Genomic DNA, 21654 nt, shown 5'->3' with positions numbered 1-21654 from the left:
TATATATATATATATATATATATATATATATATATATATATATATATAGTCTACATTTATTTTTTAATTTTATCTATTAAATAAATTTTTTAATTAAATTAATTATTTTATATTTTAAAGGTTTGTTTCTTTAAATTTAACCATTTTTTTGAATTGAAATTTTTTAATTAAAAATTATGTACAAAATAAATAAAAATTATTCAAGAAAATTATAAAAATTTATTTATAATAATAATAATTTTATTATGAAAAAATGAGTAAACACACATTTACACAATTTTTTTTTCATTGATAATTATAAAATAAATCAATAAAATAAATAAAATACTAAATGCAATACCAATGCTTCCTACATTTCTACATTGTAATTAAATAAAAATATAAATTATAATTCTTTTTCTTCTTTTCTTTTTGATTTTTCCATATTTTTCTTATGTTTATCTCTCTTCTTTGGATATTTTACTAAAAGAGGTTCATTTCTTTTCTTTATTACTAATTGGGGTCCACTTTTTTAAAAATTACATATAGCGGTTAAGTTAGTACCTTATGTACACAATTTCAATATTTTGTAATCCTCAATGTCATTAAAGAAACCAATCTTAAAAATACTAAAATTGTATTTAGTATTGGCCACTTCTAGAGATGGCAAATAAACTCGTGCCTAGGGATGGCAACGGGGCGGGGCGGGGACGAGTTTCGCTATTCCATACCCATCCCCGCATAAAAAATTCATCCCCATCCCCATACCCAAACCCAACGGGTATCAAACTTTTTTCCCATCCCCATCCCCACCGGGTAACGGGTATAATCTCGTACCCATACCCGTACCCGTGTTCTAACTACTTCACTATTAATTTTTATAAAAGAAAAAAAATTACGGTAAAGAAAACATAATATTATGAAATATTCAATATTAGGAGGATTTTCTTTGATGCCAAATACCTTAAAATAAATTATAATTGTTTACATTTTATATTAGAATACCAAATAAAATTTCATGTGAACCAAAACATTTATTAAATTTGCAAACTACAACATTGATGAACTTAGTTGATAAAATTAAAAAATATTTCAAAAAAATATAAAAGGAAAACAAATATTCAAATTAAAATATATTTTAAATGTTTGTTTACTTCAATTTTTTAAATTCTAATGAATCTCTTTTTTATACACTAATAAAAGTTATAATATATCACTTGATCAAAATGACACAAAGAACAAATAATAAACATAATAATAAAAGGAAAAAAAATATTCAAATTAAAATATATTTTAAATGTTTGTTTACTTCAATTTTTTAAATTATAATAAATCTCTTTTTTATACACTAATAAAAGTTATAATACATCACTTGATCAAAATGACACAAAGAACAAATAATAAACATAATAATAAAATTTTGACATAGATTTTGTATCTTTTGAACTTCAATATATGTTGGATAGTGACAAAAAAATATTCATAGCAATTACATTAAATTTTTATATTGTAGTAAATAAAAGCTATTTATACAATTAAAGTGAAAAAAATTACAGTATGATTAATAGTGAGTTATAAAATAACAAATAATTAGATAGAATATATCGAAATATTATTCCACATGATGAAAATAAACAATAAATAAAAATATTAAAAAACTAACAAATGTGTGTTTTAGAAATAATTTGAGAGACTATCGAAAGAAATCGCACAAAGGAAATCAAATGTATAATTAAGGTATGATAAAATAAAAAATACATTAGAGAACTACTTATTAAATTATGTTTGAAGTGGTTAAAATTAAATAGAAATATCATTAGTGACAAAAAAATTTGTCATTAAATTACAAATAAATTAGTAATTAAATTGGTCATTAAATCAAGTATCGATTCGATCATTGAATCAGTCACTAATTTAGTCATTGATTCAGACAATAAATCAACTACTACCACCAATGATGAAAAATAGTGACTGATATGGGTTACTGACTAAATCAGTCACCATTTCATATTTTTCTTGTAGTGAATTATCATATACTATTCCTAAATATCATTATATATATATATATATATATATATATATATATATAATTTTAACCACTTCAAACAGAATTGAAAGTGAAAAAATTACATTATGATTAACAATGAGTTATAAAATAAAAAATAATTAGATAGAATATATCGAAATATTATTCTACATGATAAAAATAAAAACAATAAATAAAAATATTAAAAAACTAACAAATGTGTGTTTTAGAAATAATTTGAGAGACTATCGAAAAAAATCACACAAAGGAAATCAAATGTATAACTAAGGTATGATAAGATGAAAAATATCTTAGAGAACTAAGAAAACTTTTCAAATATCAACATATATACTTAATGGTTGAAAAATAACGAAAATTATTTCAATGAAACAAAAGAGTTCTTCAAATTAAACAAAAATTAATAATAATAATAATAATAATAAGTAAAGAATTTTTTTATATTATCTTAAATTGAGAGTATAAACATTCTCATGTGAAAGGAAAATTTATAATAAATAAAAATATTAAAAAATAATATAAATATTCAAATGTGAGGCATAATATTTTTTTTTATTAACATACATCATTTTAACATAATTACATAAAGGTTATGATAAGATAAAAAATATATTGGAGATGAGAATGAGTTTCATGACAAATGAAATAATTAAAAGAAAAAAAAATAGAATATATATATATATATATAGGAGTTACTTAATTAATTGTGAATATTTTAATAATTTAAACGAGAATGGAGATATGGCGGGGACGGGTATTATGGCGGGTATATGTACATCCCCATACCCATCCCCATACCCAACTGAAAAAGTCGGGGATTCCCCATACCCATACCCATACCCAGTCAATGCGGGGATTCCCCATCAAAACGGGGACGGGTTCGGGCAATACCCACGGGGACGGGTTTATTTGCCATCTCTACCCGTGCCCGTGGGTATCACCCGAACCCGTCCCCGTTTTGACGGGGAATCCCCGCTTTGACTGGGTATGGGTAATACCCGAAATTTTCAACTGGGGATGGGGATGGGGATGGGGATATATATATACCCGCCCAAATACCCGTCCCCGCTTAAATTACTAAACTATTTATAATTTATTAAATAATCTAAAAAATATATATAAATAAATAATATATTTACACATAAAATATAATATAATATAATATAATATAATATAATATAATATAGTATATATACATATAAATAAAATATACTTATATATATATATATATATATATATATATATATATATTTACACATATACATGTAATATAATATAATATAATATAATATACATATAATATATATACATAATAATATAATATAATATATATAATATATACGTATAAAACAAATTAATCATTTAACTAGTGAGATCTTTTATAAACAAATTTATAACATAACAAATTTATAAAAATTTAAAAGAAATATATATATATATATATATATATATATATATATATATATATATATAAAAGCATAAAATATCTACGCATATACATATAATATATATACATAATAATATAATATATATTATTATATTTATATTATTATATAATATAATATAATATATACTTAAAATAAATATATATCTATAAAAATATATATATATATATATATATATATATATATATATATATATATATATATATATATATAAACATAAGATATCCACACATATAATATATATACATAATAATAATAATATAATATATAATATAATATAATATATATAAATAATTATATATATATAAACATAAGATATCCACACATATAATATATATATATACATAGTAATATAATATAATATATAATATAATATAATATATATATATATATAACATATTTCTCATTCTCTTTGTTTTTGTTATACACTTTGTTTACTCTCTCAATTGTCTGGTTTGTTTTTCAAGATTTAATTTTGAAGGTAATTTTTCTTCTTCTTATTACATAATTTTTACTCTCTGTACATGGTTATGTTCAAATAGGTGTTCCTCAATTTCATTCTATGAAATAATTTTTAGGTTACACATTTGATTATCTTTATTTATTTATTTATTTTCATGAAAATGTTTGACTCTTATTTTGTAGCTCTTCTTTTTGTTACTTTGGTTATACACTTTTTGACTCTCTTTTAATTGTTTGGCTTGTTCTTTAAGGTTTAAGCAGATCTTCAAGGTACTTTTCCTTTTATCATAATCTTAATTATACATTTTTTTTTCCGTTATGTTATGTTCAAATGGATATTCTCAAATTTGGGTCACACATTTAATTATCTTTACTCCTTTATGATAATTTTATTTATTATTTATTTTTTGTTTCATGATAATGTTTAATTATTTACTATAGAGGCTTTGATGTGTACAAGAAGTTGGATATGGAACTCAAACCATCTAGGTAAGTTACTCAAATTTATTAATATTTTTTGTTAGTATTTTTTGTGAATTCTCATCTAATATTCTACATTTGGTGTTTGTAGGTGTTAAAAAATTAAAAGGAAAAGATGTTCTCATGAGTGAAAATGAATATGATGAAGAAGGTACATTATATTCTAGTAATTAAAATTTTCAATTTCAATTATTATATCATATCTAATTTTTCATTTTTTTTCTATGTGTAGGTGGATCGAATGCAAATGAAACTACTGATCATTTGTAAAATTAATAAATATTTTGGTTATTATAAAATTTTAGTAATGTGTAATTTTTTAGCTTTTATATAATTATTTGAATTTTATTTAGTTGTTATTTGATACTTTAATTTGAGATTTATACTATTATAATATTTTTCTTAATATTTGACATCATGAAAATCAAAAAGAGTATGTTATTTTAATATTGAATATTTTGATAGTATCATGATTCCGTTGGTGTGATTTTTAAATTTTTTTTATAAAAAATATTTAATTGATATATGGAACAATAAAAAAATGGGTATGGGTATGGGTATAAGAAAATACCCGTTACCCGGTGGGGATGGGGATGGGTCAAAAGTTGTATACCCGTTGGGTTTGGGGATGGGGATGAATTTTTATTATGGGGATGGGGATGGGATCATGATACCCGTACCCGCCCCCTGGTTGTTCTGGTTCAGAAAAATACGGGATAATTCCTCACCAAAACAAAAAGAAAGTTTTATGACTTGCTTAGGCCAAAAAAACTCTGTCCCTTGACCATGAGAGTAATACTCTTATTTATATTATAATCAGTTACAAAATATTGATCTCCAAGATTCAGCAAATAATAACTAAAAAGCCCCCCTTATCTAATTCTAAGATATTTCATAAAAATAACCACTTTTCTTCAGAAACGGCATTATCTTCTATCTTCTACACCTAAAAAATATAATAACCACTCTACTAACAAAAGATATCACTAAATATAAAACTGATCGATGCCTCCCCCTCGCCATCATACCGAGACGAAATACCGAGATGCCAGCCTCTCATGCCCTCGGTTTGACTCCAACTCCTCCTAATACCGTATCCACTCTCGGCACCATACCGAGGCAACATCTCCTCTTCCTCCTCTCTATCTTAAACCGACTTCCTCTGATCCAGGACACTGGTATTTAACATTTGACAAAAAAAAGTCTTCAAATGAAGTCGTGTACACAAAACACAACTTAACCTTTATCCATTATTTTCTAAGAAACAGACTGGATAATGTAAAAAACAAATTAACCCTCTTCTTTCGTTTTACCTGCCCCATTATCTCACATTGTCTCGTTTCAACAAGTTAGTGTCATTACTTGTACTTGTTAACTAGGCCGAGCAAAATTACTCGACCCGTCCGAAACTGTTAAATCCGAGAGAGAAAATATGAATTCGGTTTGATGAATTTGGGTTCGAATTGAACAGATAAAAATATTTGGATAAATACGGATACAGATAGTCGGATACGAGTATCAAATTAAACATTCGTGGATACCCAACCCGACCCAGTATCATTAATTCTAAATTTTCAAACCCTAATTTGCTAATTTCCTATTGCCATTCCTTATTCTTCTGCATCTCCAATATGATTGAAATCCAAAAGGAACTTCCAAATCCCTCTGGTCCTGTGGGAACACCATAAGTACTATCGTTTTCTCATCTTTCGTCTCATCCTTTCCTTCATCTCAACCTGTAAGTACCTCTCTTAACTCTGAAAAATAATTTTGCAGAAATGATTTTGTTTTTGAAGGGGTGCCTAGAAGGCAGTCGAAGCTTGCGACGTGTCAGGTGAGTGCGTGCGGTGGACCAATCTGCTCTGATGTGCTTTGGTTTGCTTCCATCTTGCTCGATCTGCTCTACTATGCTTCTATCTGGTTCGATCTGCTGTGATATGGTCTGATCTTCGTCGATCTGGTTCGTGGGTTACGGCGCAGTGGCGTCTACTTGGTCTCTGAAACTAGGTTGGAAATTACTTATCCCTATCAATCTTACATTTTTATTTATTTATTCGGGTAATCTGTTATCCATCCGTTTTTAACCAATCCGAATAAATCCGAACCCACTTAAACCGAGAAGCAAAATGGTCAGATATGAATCCCAAACATTAAACTCGGATTGGGTGAGATTTGTCTCCTTAAACCCGAATCCGACCCAAATCGACCTATTGCCTATTGTTAAATATACGTGAGAAAATATCAATTTTTTTTTTAAATTTGTAAATATCAATAAATAAATATAGATATTTTTAAATTTTAATTTTTAAATTTTAAATTAAATCATTTTAAAATAAACTTTAAAATATAAACTTAGTTTAAAAAATTAATTTTAAAATACAATTTAAATTAAATTATTCAGTAAGATATTAATAGAAATAAATTTGATCTTTCTAAAAAATAAAATATTAATGAGTAGTTTGAAAATACACATTTTATAAAAATAACTTTTACAAAATTGCTTCATCAGCATATATCTAAGAAAAAAAATAAAAGTATATAAAATTAAATTTTAAACCATTCTTCTATAATTATTACCTCTTTCACATATAATTTTATTTTGATCATTATTTTTTAAAAAATAAATAAAATAAAATATATTAGTAATTATTAATATAACTATAGATAGGAAAACGTGATATTGTCGTCACCATAATTAAAATAATCGTAGCTACTATTCAAATATATCCATTACAATTATCTACGTAATATCTGAATTTTACAGGGTACTGTAAGCATTAATGACTTGCAAAAAAGCTTTTCTAACTTTTATTTATTTTTCAATTAGAATAGATAAATTTTCATTTTATTTTCTTAAAAGAGATAAACTATTGATAGACATAACGACTAAATGAAAAGGTTATAAATTTTTGAAAATTCAGAAAACATAAAAAAAAGTTTAATATAGACTCAATTAAAAGATTTTAACTTAAGTTAATAATTAATTAATTAAGTTAATAATTAATTTATGGTGTCAGTCTCTTAACCTAGTTTTTGGTGACATAACTTAAAACATTAGGCTTGTTAATATTTAATTTAACTTAAAACATAATTAATTAATATTTATACTAAGTATTTAGTATAGGTTTCACAGGCAGAAAAAGAAAAGATATTATTAGAGTTCCATTAAAACCCATTCGAAAGTGTTAAACCGAGTGTAATGTGTCCGTCATGCGTGAGTCTTTGACCATGCCCCATACCAGCAGCTTTATCTGTGTGCGCCGTAATTGTAAAACCAAATTGGAGGAGATGGCATTTCAGATATACTTCTTGTAGAGTTTTTTTGTCATTTGGGTCGGTTTTTGGCAATTTTAATATTTTTAATTATCTTTTAACAAGGCTTTGGTAATTATTTTTTGATAATGTATACGTAATAATATTTTAATAAATGCAATTATAAAGGAGTTGATAAAAGTTTGACGTCTTAAAAAATAAATTTTGTCGAAAAAAATAAAATTGTTAAAAATCATAATCCTCTGTGAATAAGTTGAGAACAAACGATACATCTATAACCAACATAACTTAGGCCAAACACCAAAAGAAAATGAAATCTGTCTCTACAAACCAATTGAAAAGAAAAAAAGTCTAAATCATGTGCGCAATTTGAATATGTAAGACTTTGTTTTATTTTTAATTTTGTGAATGTGGACTCTAAATCATGTATATCACATCGCCACCTTAATAAATCGTTATTAAATAGTTCACTTTCACTATATATATATATATATATATATATATATATATATATATATATATATATATATATATATATATATATATATATATATATATATATATATATATATATATATATATATATATATATATATATATTAGACTATATAATTTATGGAACATAAACAACAACGGGACTCCTCACCTTGAAAGTGCCATCATCCCAAATCAAGGAAAAAGAAACAAAGTCTGCATTAATGCTTCCTTCAATCCTAAGGGTAAAGGACAGCTTCTGACCCAACGATGAGAAGGTCAAAACATTTGGCACTACTTCCACGTTTAAAGAAGATGGATGTGCACTTATTGTGGCCTTATATGTGGATGTAGCTGATCCAACATTTGTGACCGTTCTACCAAAAGTGACATTGTTGTGGCTTGAGCGAGGGGTTGATAGAGTAAAAGACGGCAGATTAAGGTCCAAAACCGATCCTTTATTTGCTGATGTACAAGTGCTCTTATCTCCTGTAACTTTTTGCAGCGATGATGAATTGTAACCTTGTCCACACAGAAAACTAATATAATCATTTTCACCAGCATCATAAACTAATCCAGGATTTACTGCCTTCAAAGGATTGATTTGGCCCGCACCGTAAGCAAATTCAGCGTCTGGATTACGTGCAGGATTCATAGGGGTAGCTGCAAATAATCAACCAACAAATTTGGTCCTTAACTATTAATTAAGTTGTACAATAAAATAATTGAAGTTAATCTAATTTTTTTTCCGACAGAAATGTTTAAGGTGTTAGTGCATATGGTTTTAGGCTATCATAATTTCTCTTCATGTTTATAAATTTAAACTTAATTAATTCTTTGAAGGGTTATAGTATGCAGAGGTTGATAAGTACATTATATTATATAATTACCGGTTGTCATCAACGCGGATTTGATTGCAGCAGGAGACCAGTGGGGATGAAATGATTTGACGTAAGCAGCTGCTCCAGTAACATGAGGACATGCCATTGAAGTTCCAGATACTATATTCAAATTGGATACTCTTTTATCTCCTTTAACACCAGAAATTGAAGAAAGCGCAGACCATGAAGCCAAAATGTCAACTCCTGGAGCTGCTATATCAGGCTACACCATCAACACAAAACTTAGATATAAGCAAATATATGCATGATGTTACATTGTAGCATGCACGATGTTACCTTAAGAATGTTTGGAGTGACCATATTTGGACCTCTTGAGGAGAAAGGAGCCACGTAAAGGGCTGATGAATCTTTTTCTTCGAAACTCTTGGATATGGTAGCCTCTGGATTACTACAATAATCGGTGTCATGACATATAAATCAGATAATTGAAGACTAATTGGACAAAATTACACAGCACTTATGTATGATCTTGAGGAAAAGTTTTGTACCGTGTTGACTTTAAATAAGAAGATACGGAACTCCCATCACTTGCGCTAATGTGAATTGCTGGCAATGCAAATATTTCTCCCGTAAGTAAATTCAATGTACTACTGAATATAAGACCAGCAGCCCCAGAAGCAAATCCTACATATGGAGAAGAAGAATAGCCATCGCACAAAACAATTTTCCGTTTCACCTTAGCTGTATCCAAAGAATTTCCACGGCAATACCTAAGCAATGCTGATGTTAGAATGGAATTTTGAGTTGTAATAGAGGGGAAGATTGGTAACAAAACTACTCAAATAATAAGGTCAGACGACGAGTTGCCTAAACGACAACTATGTCGGAGAACATGTTGCCTAGAAGGCAGTTAGGTCAAAGAACAAGCTGCTTAGAAAACAGTTAGGTTAGAGGACGAGGTACTCCCGTAGATTAAATCTCACTCAACATCCCTACGTCGGTAACCGAGGTCCCGCAACCCATCATAGAGGAATCTATTGAACGATCATAGCAGATCTTAGACTAGGGTCAGAATGTATCAAAGAGCCCGTACCCTGAGATAAATATCAGCATTCAACAAAGTAGTGAGAAGGTCAACCGCAACCCTAGTCACATGGATAGGAGTAGAAGATTGTTATAAGGGCAAAATCCTTTTTTTTTAGGGAAGAAATATCCTTTATACACTTTGTTGCTCTATAAATAAACAACACATTCCCATGGCTAGGAGAGGACATATTTTCTGGCCTTAACAATTCACGTTAATTCTGAACTCTCTTCCATTTGTACCGGTAGAGGAGAATTGTAACTTTTTCCCAGAACAAAGTTTTATAAATAAAGAAAGAAAACCAAAAGAAATTTAACCCGATAATTAAAAAGATTTATTGGTAAATGTTGGTACCTGGATGTGGAACTATTAAATCCAGCAGCTGGTGCATCTCCCGCATAAATTAAAGGATAACTTTTTTTTGTTGGACTAAACGTATTCAATGAGAATCCCTGCATATAAGTTGAGGGAAATCTTTTATGTTTCTCTTTTAATATTTTAAAAAATAAGTAATTTAAAAGGTTAACTACCTGGAACATTTGGCCATTGCCCAGGTGGAGTTTGGTGAAAAACTTTCTGTCTATAGTGGTGGCAGCCACAGAAATCATCCAGGGTGCAGTATTTGTAGTTGTGGAACGCCTTGGACCCGCATTGCCCGCAGATTTAGAAGTTAATATGCCTCTCTTCATTGCATGGAAGGCTCCTATTGCATGTACATCATCAAAATAATTGATCAACGTGACTTCACTAGGTCCAATTGAAACAGATATAATGTCAACACCATCAATAATGGCTGCATCAAATCCTGCAAGAATGTCAGCGGTTTTACAACCACTCTTCCAACACACTTTATACATAGCAATGCGTGCTGATGGAACTCCTCCTCTTGTTGTTCCTACGCCAAGCCCAAACAGATTTGCATTTTTAACAGAGTTTCCAGCAGCAGTGGATGCCGTGTGAGACCCGTGACCAATCGTATCAATTGGAGATATGATGTCGTCTTTGTCGAAATCACTATCAAGACGAATATATTTTGCTCCAATTATTTTGCTACAAATAAATCATGAACCAAGCATTCATCATCAGTTAATCAATGGTTAGTTTTATCTTTTAATAAACCAGACATACTCTTATTTATATGTGTTGTAGCATGTTATACCAAACATAACTTACTTATTGCAAGTGAAGTTTTGGCATGTTCCTTTCCATTTCTGTGGTGGTGGACCAAAACCTCCGTCGGTGAAGCTTGAGGAATTAGGCCAAATTCCAGTATCCAGTACTCCAACAATTACGTTACTTTCTACCTTTGATCTTTGCACATTTTCAGGGAAGCCAATGAAGTTCCAGGACCTTGATGTTTGGATACTGTGGACTCTGTTTGGAATAACAGAAACCACATCATCCATTCCTGCCAAACATTCCAAATTTTTCACAAAAATGTATACATCATAGTTATAGATTCACAATCATATTAAAACTACCTTTCATTCTTTCTGATTCTTCTTTGGTCAGCCTGGCCACAAATCCATTGAAACTCTTGTAGTTGTGCACCAAAGTATCTGGTGCAACTTTGCTACATGGATACCATTTTGAATTTTAATCAAACTTATTTTAGAAGCGAATAATAAAAACTGGGATCAAGAATTGTGTGATAATATGTGACCTGGTGATGACACTTTGAAGCATAGTAGTATGAAGTGATTCTGTGCGTTCTATGCCCTTCGGATGTTCGCCCATGTAGACTATGTAAATCTGTATTAAATTAGAGTACCAACAACATAAATTAAATATAAAGTGCTGATCAATGAAATCCAAACAAAGCTAAATTTAACCCATAAAGAGATTGGAGTGGAAATAAATAACTTATATGATTTATGTAAGCAAATAGGAAAAGCGTTAATAATATGTTAGGTCAGATTAGGTCTATGTGATAAGTAGGTAGGTATTATAGTTTTGTCGATCATAATCTATCTTGTGTACATTTTTATCTATTTAGTCTAAATGAAAAACAAAATAAAGTCTAAAAAGTATTATGGATAAGTAATGGACATGCTTGAAAGCATAGAAATAACACAAGATTTAAACAAGATAAGATTGATACTGAGAAAATTTGTAGTATAGCACAATCAAATGCTTGGTTATGCATGAATGATAAAATGTTAAATGTGACATTCTCTATTTCGGATTAAAACCGACAAGTGTTTCAAAACTTTGTGATTTGAGTACATTGATAAAAGAAGCAAAGTTGCGTGTATAAAGTTAGAGAAGCAAAGAGTTACGTGTAGGATATATAAATTAGAAGGGACACTGAAAAGCATGTTATGCGGACCAATAATCCAAAGCTCTTCTTAACTTGAAAGAAATCCAACATTCTTTTAAAAAAGACAGTATCATTAGAATTGTTTAAAAAATCATAATAATATAAGAACCTAAGAGTAATATTTATGGAAAGATATAGTTTCTGAAGTTTGTACACACTTAGAAGATATAGATGAAGTATGTGTTTGCAAAAGTATATGGGATATATATGTTGCAAGAAGAGTAATTTATTGCAGAAGGATATTGCTTATATGTTATTTACCTTTCGATCATCTTTAGAAAATGACGGAGTGAGTAGCAGAATGCATGTAAGAATTTGGAGGAGATGCGAAAACCCTAAAGTGTTCATCTTTAGTAATCTTCACTAAAACGATGAATGTGTTTTCAACCTCTTTCAACCTGTGAGTAAATTTAATGTCTTAGTAAATCTGAAATGCCACTAACTTTATTACTATTAACATACTATAGTAAGTGTGCATTTGAAACACATTGCACAATGGAAATTGTAAATAGAAGTATTCATAAAGTCATATAAATAGCAAATTTGGAATGAAAACATAAACAATGATGTTAAAAAAAGTAAAGACAAACATATAGACATATACATTAATAAGAAGAACACCATACTAATCTGCACAAAAAAGTAATTTTAATATATATTACAAATTACTAATGCATAACGGGTCGCTTTCGAAGAAAATTACAATGTACTAAAAGGTTGGTTTTGTGATTTTTTTATTTATTTTTAGATTATTGATTTCTTTTTGTCAATTATTGTGGTTGACACATGTGATGTGTTTATTTTTTTTATGATAAAAAGGAATAATAAGATTATAATTATTAAAAAAGTATAAATATTTTTATAATTTTATTGTAGATAGTTTGCATTCATTTTGAATGCAATTTTTTATTATAAATAGTTATTTTAGTTTAAAACTGATTAAATTTAAGGATTAAATATGTTTTTGGTCCCTCAAGTTTAAGTGGAATTTTGAATTAGTCCCTCTTCAAAAATTTTGACCAATTTAGTCATTCATATTTAAAAATGCGTGAATTTAGTTCTTTTAACAAAATTTTGTTAAGTTTATCTGATGTTTCAAGCGCATTTCATGATAATATTTGAATTGTTTATACCGTTTGACACATTTTCGCTTCAATATTAACTTAAATATTATCATAAAATACGTTTAAAATGTCAAATAAACCTAACAAAATTTAGTAAAAATGACCAAATCCACGTATTTCTAAAGATGAAGTACTAAATTGCCATAAAGTTTCATAGAAGGACTAATTCGAAAATTTACTGAAACTTGAGGGACCAAAAACATATTTAACCCTAAATTTAAAAATAAATCGTTGAATTTAAAAATATTAATTAAATTTAAATAAAAATAAAAGGTAAAGTTGATAAAAGATAAACTTCGAAAAATAATATGTACAACATCATGAAGAATCCTCTTTATAATATAGAATAGATAAAAAGTTGAACTAATATACATTTAGGTCTCGTTTAAAGTGAAATCAATGAAAATTGAATTTTGTAAAAGTTGTTAGAGAAATGTAATATTAAATAAATTTTGATATGAGTAATACAATTTTGCTTTGTTCGGAGAATAAAATTGCCTATAACCATTATATAACTCTTGATCATTTATTTATTACACACTAAAAAAAATTAAAAAATAAGTAATAAAATAGTTATATTTTAATGTTGTTAAAAATTAAAATATAATTAGATGTAAAAAAAATTAAATTAACAAAAAATACATTTTGTTTGTTTTCTTTTTAATAAAGAAGATACAAAATAATTAACATAATATTGTTTTCTTTTTTAAAAAAAACAATGTTCTATTTTTTATATTTAATTACATTTCAATTTTTAATAACATTAAATATTATATTTATTGTTTAATTATTCTTTAACTTTTTTTATGTATCAAAGAAATTATCAATTAGATATTTAGATATTTTTATCTTCTAAATAAAATAAAAATACACTAATGATTATTAAGATCATAATCTATTAAATATTACATTTATCTATGAATTTTTACAAATTTAAATGTTAATCAATTACACCTTAAAGATGTCTTTAAGACACCGGTTAGCATCTCCATATATTTATTATTTATAAAGTTTTATTTAAAAATAATGTCAACTTTAAATGTGACTTAAATTTATAATTCATTGATATTGTATGTTTTAATTAAATGCTTAAAACTTCATCAATTTTATCTTAATTAGATATCACAAAATTTAATTGTCATAAATATAAAACTACAACAAAAATAAAAGTTATAAATTAAAGCAGAACATGGTATTATTAAAGTATGGTATTAAGGAAGTGCATTCAAAAGTACAAAATTCAATGTTTGGTATATTGAACAATAAATTTAATACTAAATGCATAACAAAGGACTAAATCAACTGTTAAAACTATCAAAATGGGTCTTTGTGGTCTAGTTTGGTTCGAGTTGGATTTAGTTGAATTTTTTTTTAAAATTTTAATACGAATTAATTTTTGGTCTGATTTATCTGAGTTGAATTCGTAGTTCAATATGTACTATCTTTTTTTAACAAATATATTGGGTTGACAAATGCAAACATAATATTTTTATGATTTTGTATTTGGGGTTGAACATTATTTTGAATTGTATTTGAATTTTAATAAAATTTATTTAGATTTTAATTACAATTAAAATTTAGTTTTTTTGGAATGAAAGAAAAAATAAATTGTATTTTTTACGATTAAGTGAGTGAGTGAGTTAACTCCTTTAATCTATAAAAACCAGATTAAATTTAAATATTTTTTATTTAATGAACCAAATTAGGTTCTCACTAAACTAAGCATTAGTGGACGGGACTCGATAACCGGTTTTGACGGTTCTACCGACAATAACGCACAGCACAGGTAGAGTAACAGTGATGTTACGGGTAAACTATTCTAAAATAATAATAATAATGAAAAGTAAACCGATAAAATTAATTAGGGATAATGTTAACGCTTAATGTTTACCCAAATTAAGAGTAAGCTATTATATATCATTTGATTCATTTTGAAATGAAAATAGTCCAAGTTTTTAATAAAAAAAATGTCTGCAATTTTATGTCATTATTTCTAAAATCAAAATAATCTTATTATGTACTGTTGAACAATTATTTTGACTTAAGAATTAATAAGAAATGAATTTAAATTAAAATATTTCCTATTAAATGTTGTCAAATATTATATAATTATAGTTACAAATTCGTAATAAAATAATTATGCTAAAGGTTAAATAACTTTGTATTAAATAATTAAAATACTGAATAAAAAATAATATAAGAATATATATTATAGATTTTACAGTTTTGGGTCACTTTTCAAGTAAGACCACTTACTGAACCGATTTGCATGGTTTGAAAAATATAAAAAATCTTGTGATGGTTTGTGATGGTTTATTGAGTAGGTTTTCAATTCTTAAATCAAGGTAGCCGGAATTTTAACCTTGTTACACAATCTTTTGTATGAAAGAAGGGAAGTAGAGCATTCTTATAAATAAAAGAAGAAGACAATAAAAAGTTATTGGAAGAAAGAAAAAGATATAAAGCAGTAAGGAATTAGAAATAGGAATAGAGAAGGGACATACTCACTTCATCCGACCATTGGCGTATATGTGTGTTGAGTGAGAAAGGATGAGAATACACAGAAACTTTCTCTCCTTTTATAGCCACAATTTTGATACACCGATACTTCAACTTGTGTCACGTATCTGTATTTGACATGTATTGTATCTGATACTTTATGATACTTTAACTATATTTATCAATAAAGTATCTCATTTATATAGTAGTATACTACAATAAAATTTTTGAATAATGACCAATTTTAGTGACAAAAAATAATTAGTCACTATATAGTGACAAAATTGACAACTAAAATAGTTTCAAAAAATTATAATCGGTCTCTAAATTGATAACTAAAATAGTTTCAATGATGAATTGATTATTAAATTGGTCATTAACATTAGCTACAAGGTTTTGACTACCAAAATAATTGGTTTCTAATTAGAAAATTTGGATTCACACATTAACAATCATATATTTATTATGTTTGTAAGAATTATTGTACACTTTTCATTATTCATATATATCATGTATCTATCACGTATCGTATCGTATCCTATTATTTTAAAAATAAACATATCCACGAGATACGTGTCGTATCCTATACACGTATCGTGTCTGTACATCATAGGATGCAACCATGGTCCACTCTTTTCGCATTTAATTTATAATTAAGGAAAAAAAATTAATTTCGTAAACTTTTAAACAAAAAAACTTTAACATTCTCTAACGGTCATGCTTAATAATATAATTTGAATTATTTGACTTTTATGTTGTGTTTGGCATACAGTGTAGAGTTGGGAAATGAATTTCTGTTGACTTGTAGATATAAAAATAATATGATTTCAGTGGATATGAGTTAAAATTTGTAAAAGTTTAAATATGATGTCATCGAAAAAATTTAATAAATTTTTTTTATATAATTAAATTATTTAATTACAATTTTTATCCTTTAATATAAATAAAAAATGATATTAAAATGAAATTAAAATTATTTTTAAAATCAGAAAAATATAGTTTAATAAACAAAATATTTTTAGTTCTATTTAAATTTATTTAATTTTATATAATTAATTCATTTACCAAATTTATTTAAATTTGTATTTTCCATTAATAATAATAATACAAATATTATAATAATAATACTATTATTATATAATACAAATTATTATAATAATTATAATAATAACTATTATTAATATTAAAATATAAATATTAAATAAATAAATATATATATATATATATATATATATTTAATTATTATAATATCCTTATGCATATAATAATTATTATATATTATCGTTATAATATATATATTTTAATATATACTATTATTGTAATACAGATATAAATAATATATACATTATTATAATATAAAACGAATTCTATCACTCTTGATGAAGCCATTTCCTAATGTTGATGGGGTTTTCAGGAGCATAGACAGAAAAGCTTTTGTCATTTTTTTTTTGGTTTTTAGTATGAAACGTTTCTGTCTTCTATTACTAATTTAATTCCTATTTTGTAGATTTCTGTTTTTTAACAGTTAGTTTTGTATACATAGTGTGATCAATGGCCAATTTGAATATGTAAGACGCTGTTTTAGTTTTTAAATTTCGTGATTATGGACTATGAATCATGTATAGCGTATCGCAATCTCAATAAACCGTTGTTGGATAGTTCATTACACTATTAGGCTGTTAAATTTATGGAACATAAACAACAACGGGACTCCTTGCCTTGAAAGTGCCATCATCCCAAATCAAGGAAAAAGAAACAAAGTCTGCATTAATGCTTCCTTCAATCCTAAGGGTAAAGGACAGCTTCTGACCCAACGATGAGAAGGTCAAAACATTTGGCACTACTTCCACGTTTAAAGAAGATGGATGTGCACTTATTGTGGCCTTATATGTGGATGTAGCTGATCCAACATTTGTGACCGTTCTACCAAAAGTGACATTGTTGTGGCTTGAGCGAGGGGTTGATAGAGTAAAAGACGGCAGATTAAGATCCAAAACCGATCCTTTATTTGCTGATGTACAAGTGCTGTTATCTCCTGTAACTTTTTGCAGCGATGATGAATTGTAACCTTGTCCACACAGAAAACGAATATAATCATTTTCACCAGCATCATAAACAACTCCAGGATTTGCCGCCTTCAAAGGATTGATTTGGCCCGCACCGTAAGCAAATTCAGCGTCTGGATTACGTGCAGGATTCATAGGGGTAGCTGCAAATAATCAACCAACAAATTTGGTCCTTAACTATTAATTAAGTTGTACAATAAAATAATTGAAGTTAATCTATTTTTTCCCGACAGAAATGTTTAAGGTGTTGTTAGTGCAAATGGTTTTAGGTTATCATAATTTCTCTTCATGTTTATAAATTTAAAATTAATTAATTCTTTGAAGGGTTATAGTATGCAGAGGTTGATAAGTACATTATATTATATAATAACCAGTTGTCATCAACGCGGATTTGATTGCAGCAGGAGACCAGTTGGGATGATTAGATTTGACGTAAGCAGCTGCTCCAGTAACATGAGGACATGCCATTGAAGTTCCAGATATTATATTCAAATTGGATACTCTTTTATCTCCTTTAACACCAGAAATTGAAGAAAGCGCAGACCATGAAGCCAAAATGTCAACTCCTGGAGCTGCTATATCAGGCTACACCATCAACACAGAACTTAGATATAAGCAAATATATGCATGATGTTACATTGTAGCATGCACGATGTTACCTTAAGAATGTTTGGAGTGACAATATTGGGACCTCTTGAAGAGAAAGCAGCAACGTAAGGGGCTGATGAATCTTTTTCTTCGAAACTCTTGAATATGGTAGCCTCTGGATTACTACAATAATCGGTGTCATGACATATAAATCAGATAATTGAAGACTAATTGGACAAAATTACACAGCACTTATGTATGATCTTGAAGAAAAGTTTTGTACCGTGTTGACTTTAAATAAGAAGATACGGAACTCCCATCACTTGCGCTAATGTGAATTGCTGGCAATGCAAATATAGCTCCCGTAAGTAAAGACAATGTACTACTGAATATAAGACCAGCAGCGCCAGAAGCAAATCCTACAGATGGAGAAGAAGAATAGCCATCGCACAAAACAATTTTCCGTTTCACCTTAGCTGTATCCAAAGAATCTCCACGGCAATACCTAAGCAATGCTGATGGAATGGAGTTTTGAGTTGTGATAGAGGGGAAGATTACTAACAAAACTACTCAAATAATAAGGTGAGAGGACGAGTTGCCTAAAAGACAACTAGGTCGGAGGACATGTTGCCCAGAAGGCAGTTAGGTCAAAGAACAAGCTGCTTAGAAAACAGTTAGGTTAGAGGACAAGGTATTCACGTAGACTAAATCTCACTCAACATCCCTTCGTCGGTAACCGAGGTCCAGCAACCCATCATAGAGGAATCGATTGAAGGTATCAACAAGCCTGTACCCTGAGATAAATATCACCACATTACAAAAGCAGAGAGAAGGTCAACCGAAATCCTAACCACATGGATATCCCTATTTTTTTAGGGAAGAAATATCCTTTGTACATTTTGTTGTTCTATAAATAAACAACACACTCTCATGGCTAGGGAGGACATATTTTTTTGGCCTAAAGAATTCACGTTCATTCTGAAGATTTGTACTGGTCGAGGAGAATTGCAACTTTCTTTCCCAGAACAAAATTTTATAAATAAAGAAAGAAAACCAAAAGAAATTTAACCCTATAATTAAAAAGACATATTGGTAAATGTTGGTACCTGGATGTGGAACTATTAAATCCAGCAGCTGGTGCATCTCCCGCATAAATTAAAGGATAACTTTTTTTTGTTGGACTAAACGTATTCAATGACAATCCCTGCATATATGTTGAGGGAAATCTTTTATGTTTCTCTTTTAATATTTTAAAAAATAAATAATTTAAAGGGTTAACTACCTGGAACATTTGGCCATTGCCCAGGTGGAGTTTGGTGAAAAACTTTCTGTCTATAGTGGTGGCAGCCACAGAAATCATCCAGGGTGCAGTATTTGTAGTTGTGGAAGGCTTTGGACCCGCATTGCCCGCAGATTTAGAAGTTAATATGCCTCTCTTCATTGCATGAAAGGCTCCTATTGCAAATTCATCCTCAAAATAATTGATGAATGTGACGTCACTAGGTCCCATTGAAACAGAAATAATGTCAACACCATCGATAATGGCTGCATCAAATCCTGCAAGAATGTCAGCGGTTTTACAACCACTCTTCCAACACACTTTATACATAGCAATGCGAGCTGATGGAAATCCTCCTCTTGCTGTTCCTGCGCCAAGCCCAAACAAATTCGCATTTTTAACAGAGTTTCCAGCAGCAGTGGATGCTGTGTGTGACCCGTGACCAATCGTATCAATCGGAGATATGATGTCTTCTTTGTCGAAATCACCATCAATACGAAAATATTTTGCTATAAACAAATCATGGAGCAAGTATTCATCATCAGTGAATCAATGGTTAGTTTTATCTTTTAATAAACCAGACATACTCTTATTTATATGTGTTGTAGCATGTTATACCAAACATAACTTACTTATTGCAAGTGAAGTTTTGGCATGTTCCTTTCCATTTCTGTGGTGGTGGACCAAAACCTCCGTCGGTGAAGCTTGAGGAATTAGGCCAAATTCCAGTATCCAGTACTCCAACGATTATGTTACTTTCTACCTTTGATCTTTGCACATTTTCAGGGAAGTCAATGAAGTCCCAGGACCTTGATGTTTGGATACTGTGGACTCTGTTTGGAATAACAGAAACCACATCATCCATTCCTGCCAAACATTCCAATTTTTCAAAAAATGTATACATCATAATTATAGATTCACAATCATATTAAAACTACCTTTCATTCTTTCTGATTCTTCTTTGGTCAGCCTGGCCACAAATCCATTGAAACTCTTGTAGCTGTGCACCAAAGTATCTGCTGCAACTTTGCTACATGGATACCGTTTTGAATTTTAACAAAAGTATTTTAGAAGCGAATACATGTAGTGTAGTCATTTAGATGAATATTCTATTGAAAAAGGGGAGCAAGAATTGTGTAATAATATATGACCTGCTGATGACACTTTGAACCATATTAGTATGAAGGGACTCTATGCGTTCCATGCCCTTCGGATGTTCCCCCATGTAGACTATGTAAATCTGTATTAAATTAGAGTACCAACAACATAAATTAAATGCAAAGCGTTGATCAAAGAAATCCAAACAAAGCTAAATTTAACCCATAAAGAGATTGGAGTGGAATAGCAACTTGTATAATTTATGTAAGCAAATAGAGAAAACGTTAATTGTATGTTAGGTCAGATTAGGGTCTATGTGATAATTGGGTAGGGGTTAGTTATGTAGATCATTATGTGTACATTTTTGGCATTTTTTATATATTTAATTTAAATGAAAAACAAAAGTAAAGTTGGAAAGTATATATAATGGATAGAAGTAATTGCGAAGTTTTAATATAACACAATCAAATGTTTGGTTATGGATGATACATAAAATACTAGATGTGAGAGTTTTCATTTCGGATTGGAACCTATAAATGTTTAAAAACTTTACGATTTGAGGTAACTGATAAAAGGAAAATTAAAAGATAAAGCATT

General features: G+C 28.5%; 1 protein-coding gene, 1 long non-coding RNA gene and 1 pseudogene across 2 annotated transcripts; 1 reads left to right on the top strand and 2 right to left on the bottom strand.

Moving 5' to 3' along the window:
- The first annotated feature begins 5711 nt into the window (after positions 1–5711).
- On the top strand, positions 5712–6494 carry LOC114193898. Its single transcript, XR_003606314.1, has 2 exons — positions 5712–6098; positions 6187–6494. It is a non-coding gene; the product is annotated as an uncharacterized LOC114193898 (long non-coding RNA).
- Positions 6495–8296: 1802 nt separating this feature from the next.
- On the bottom strand, positions 8297–12790 carry LOC114193896 (cucumisin-like). The gene is made up of 10 exons (XM_028083879.1): positions 12665–12790; positions 11747–11835; positions 11565–11656; positions 11257–11491; positions 10614–11133; positions 10438–10535; positions 9548–9769; positions 9336–9447; positions 9048–9261; positions 8297–8820 (listed from the first exon to the last, which is right to left on the bottom strand). The coding sequence occupies exons 1-10, from the start codon at positions 12749–12751 to the stop codon at positions 8297–8299; spliced, it is 2193 nt and encodes a 730-aa protein (XP_027939680.1). The 5' UTR covers positions 12752–12790.
- Positions 12791–17707: 4917 nt separating this feature from the next.
- On the bottom strand, positions 17708–21199 carry LOC114193005 (annotated as a pseudogene).
- Between the last annotated feature and the right edge of the window lie 455 nt (positions 21200–21654).

The sequence above is a fragment of the Vigna unguiculata genome, chromosome 8 (genome assembly GCF_004118075.2).
Source record: "Vigna unguiculata cultivar IT97K-499-35 chromosome 8, ASM411807v1, whole genome shotgun sequence".
NCBI classification, from domain to species: Eukaryota; Viridiplantae; Streptophyta; class Magnoliopsida; order Fabales; family Fabaceae; genus Vigna; species Vigna unguiculata.
This window is presented reverse-complemented; position numbering and strand designations above follow the sequence as displayed.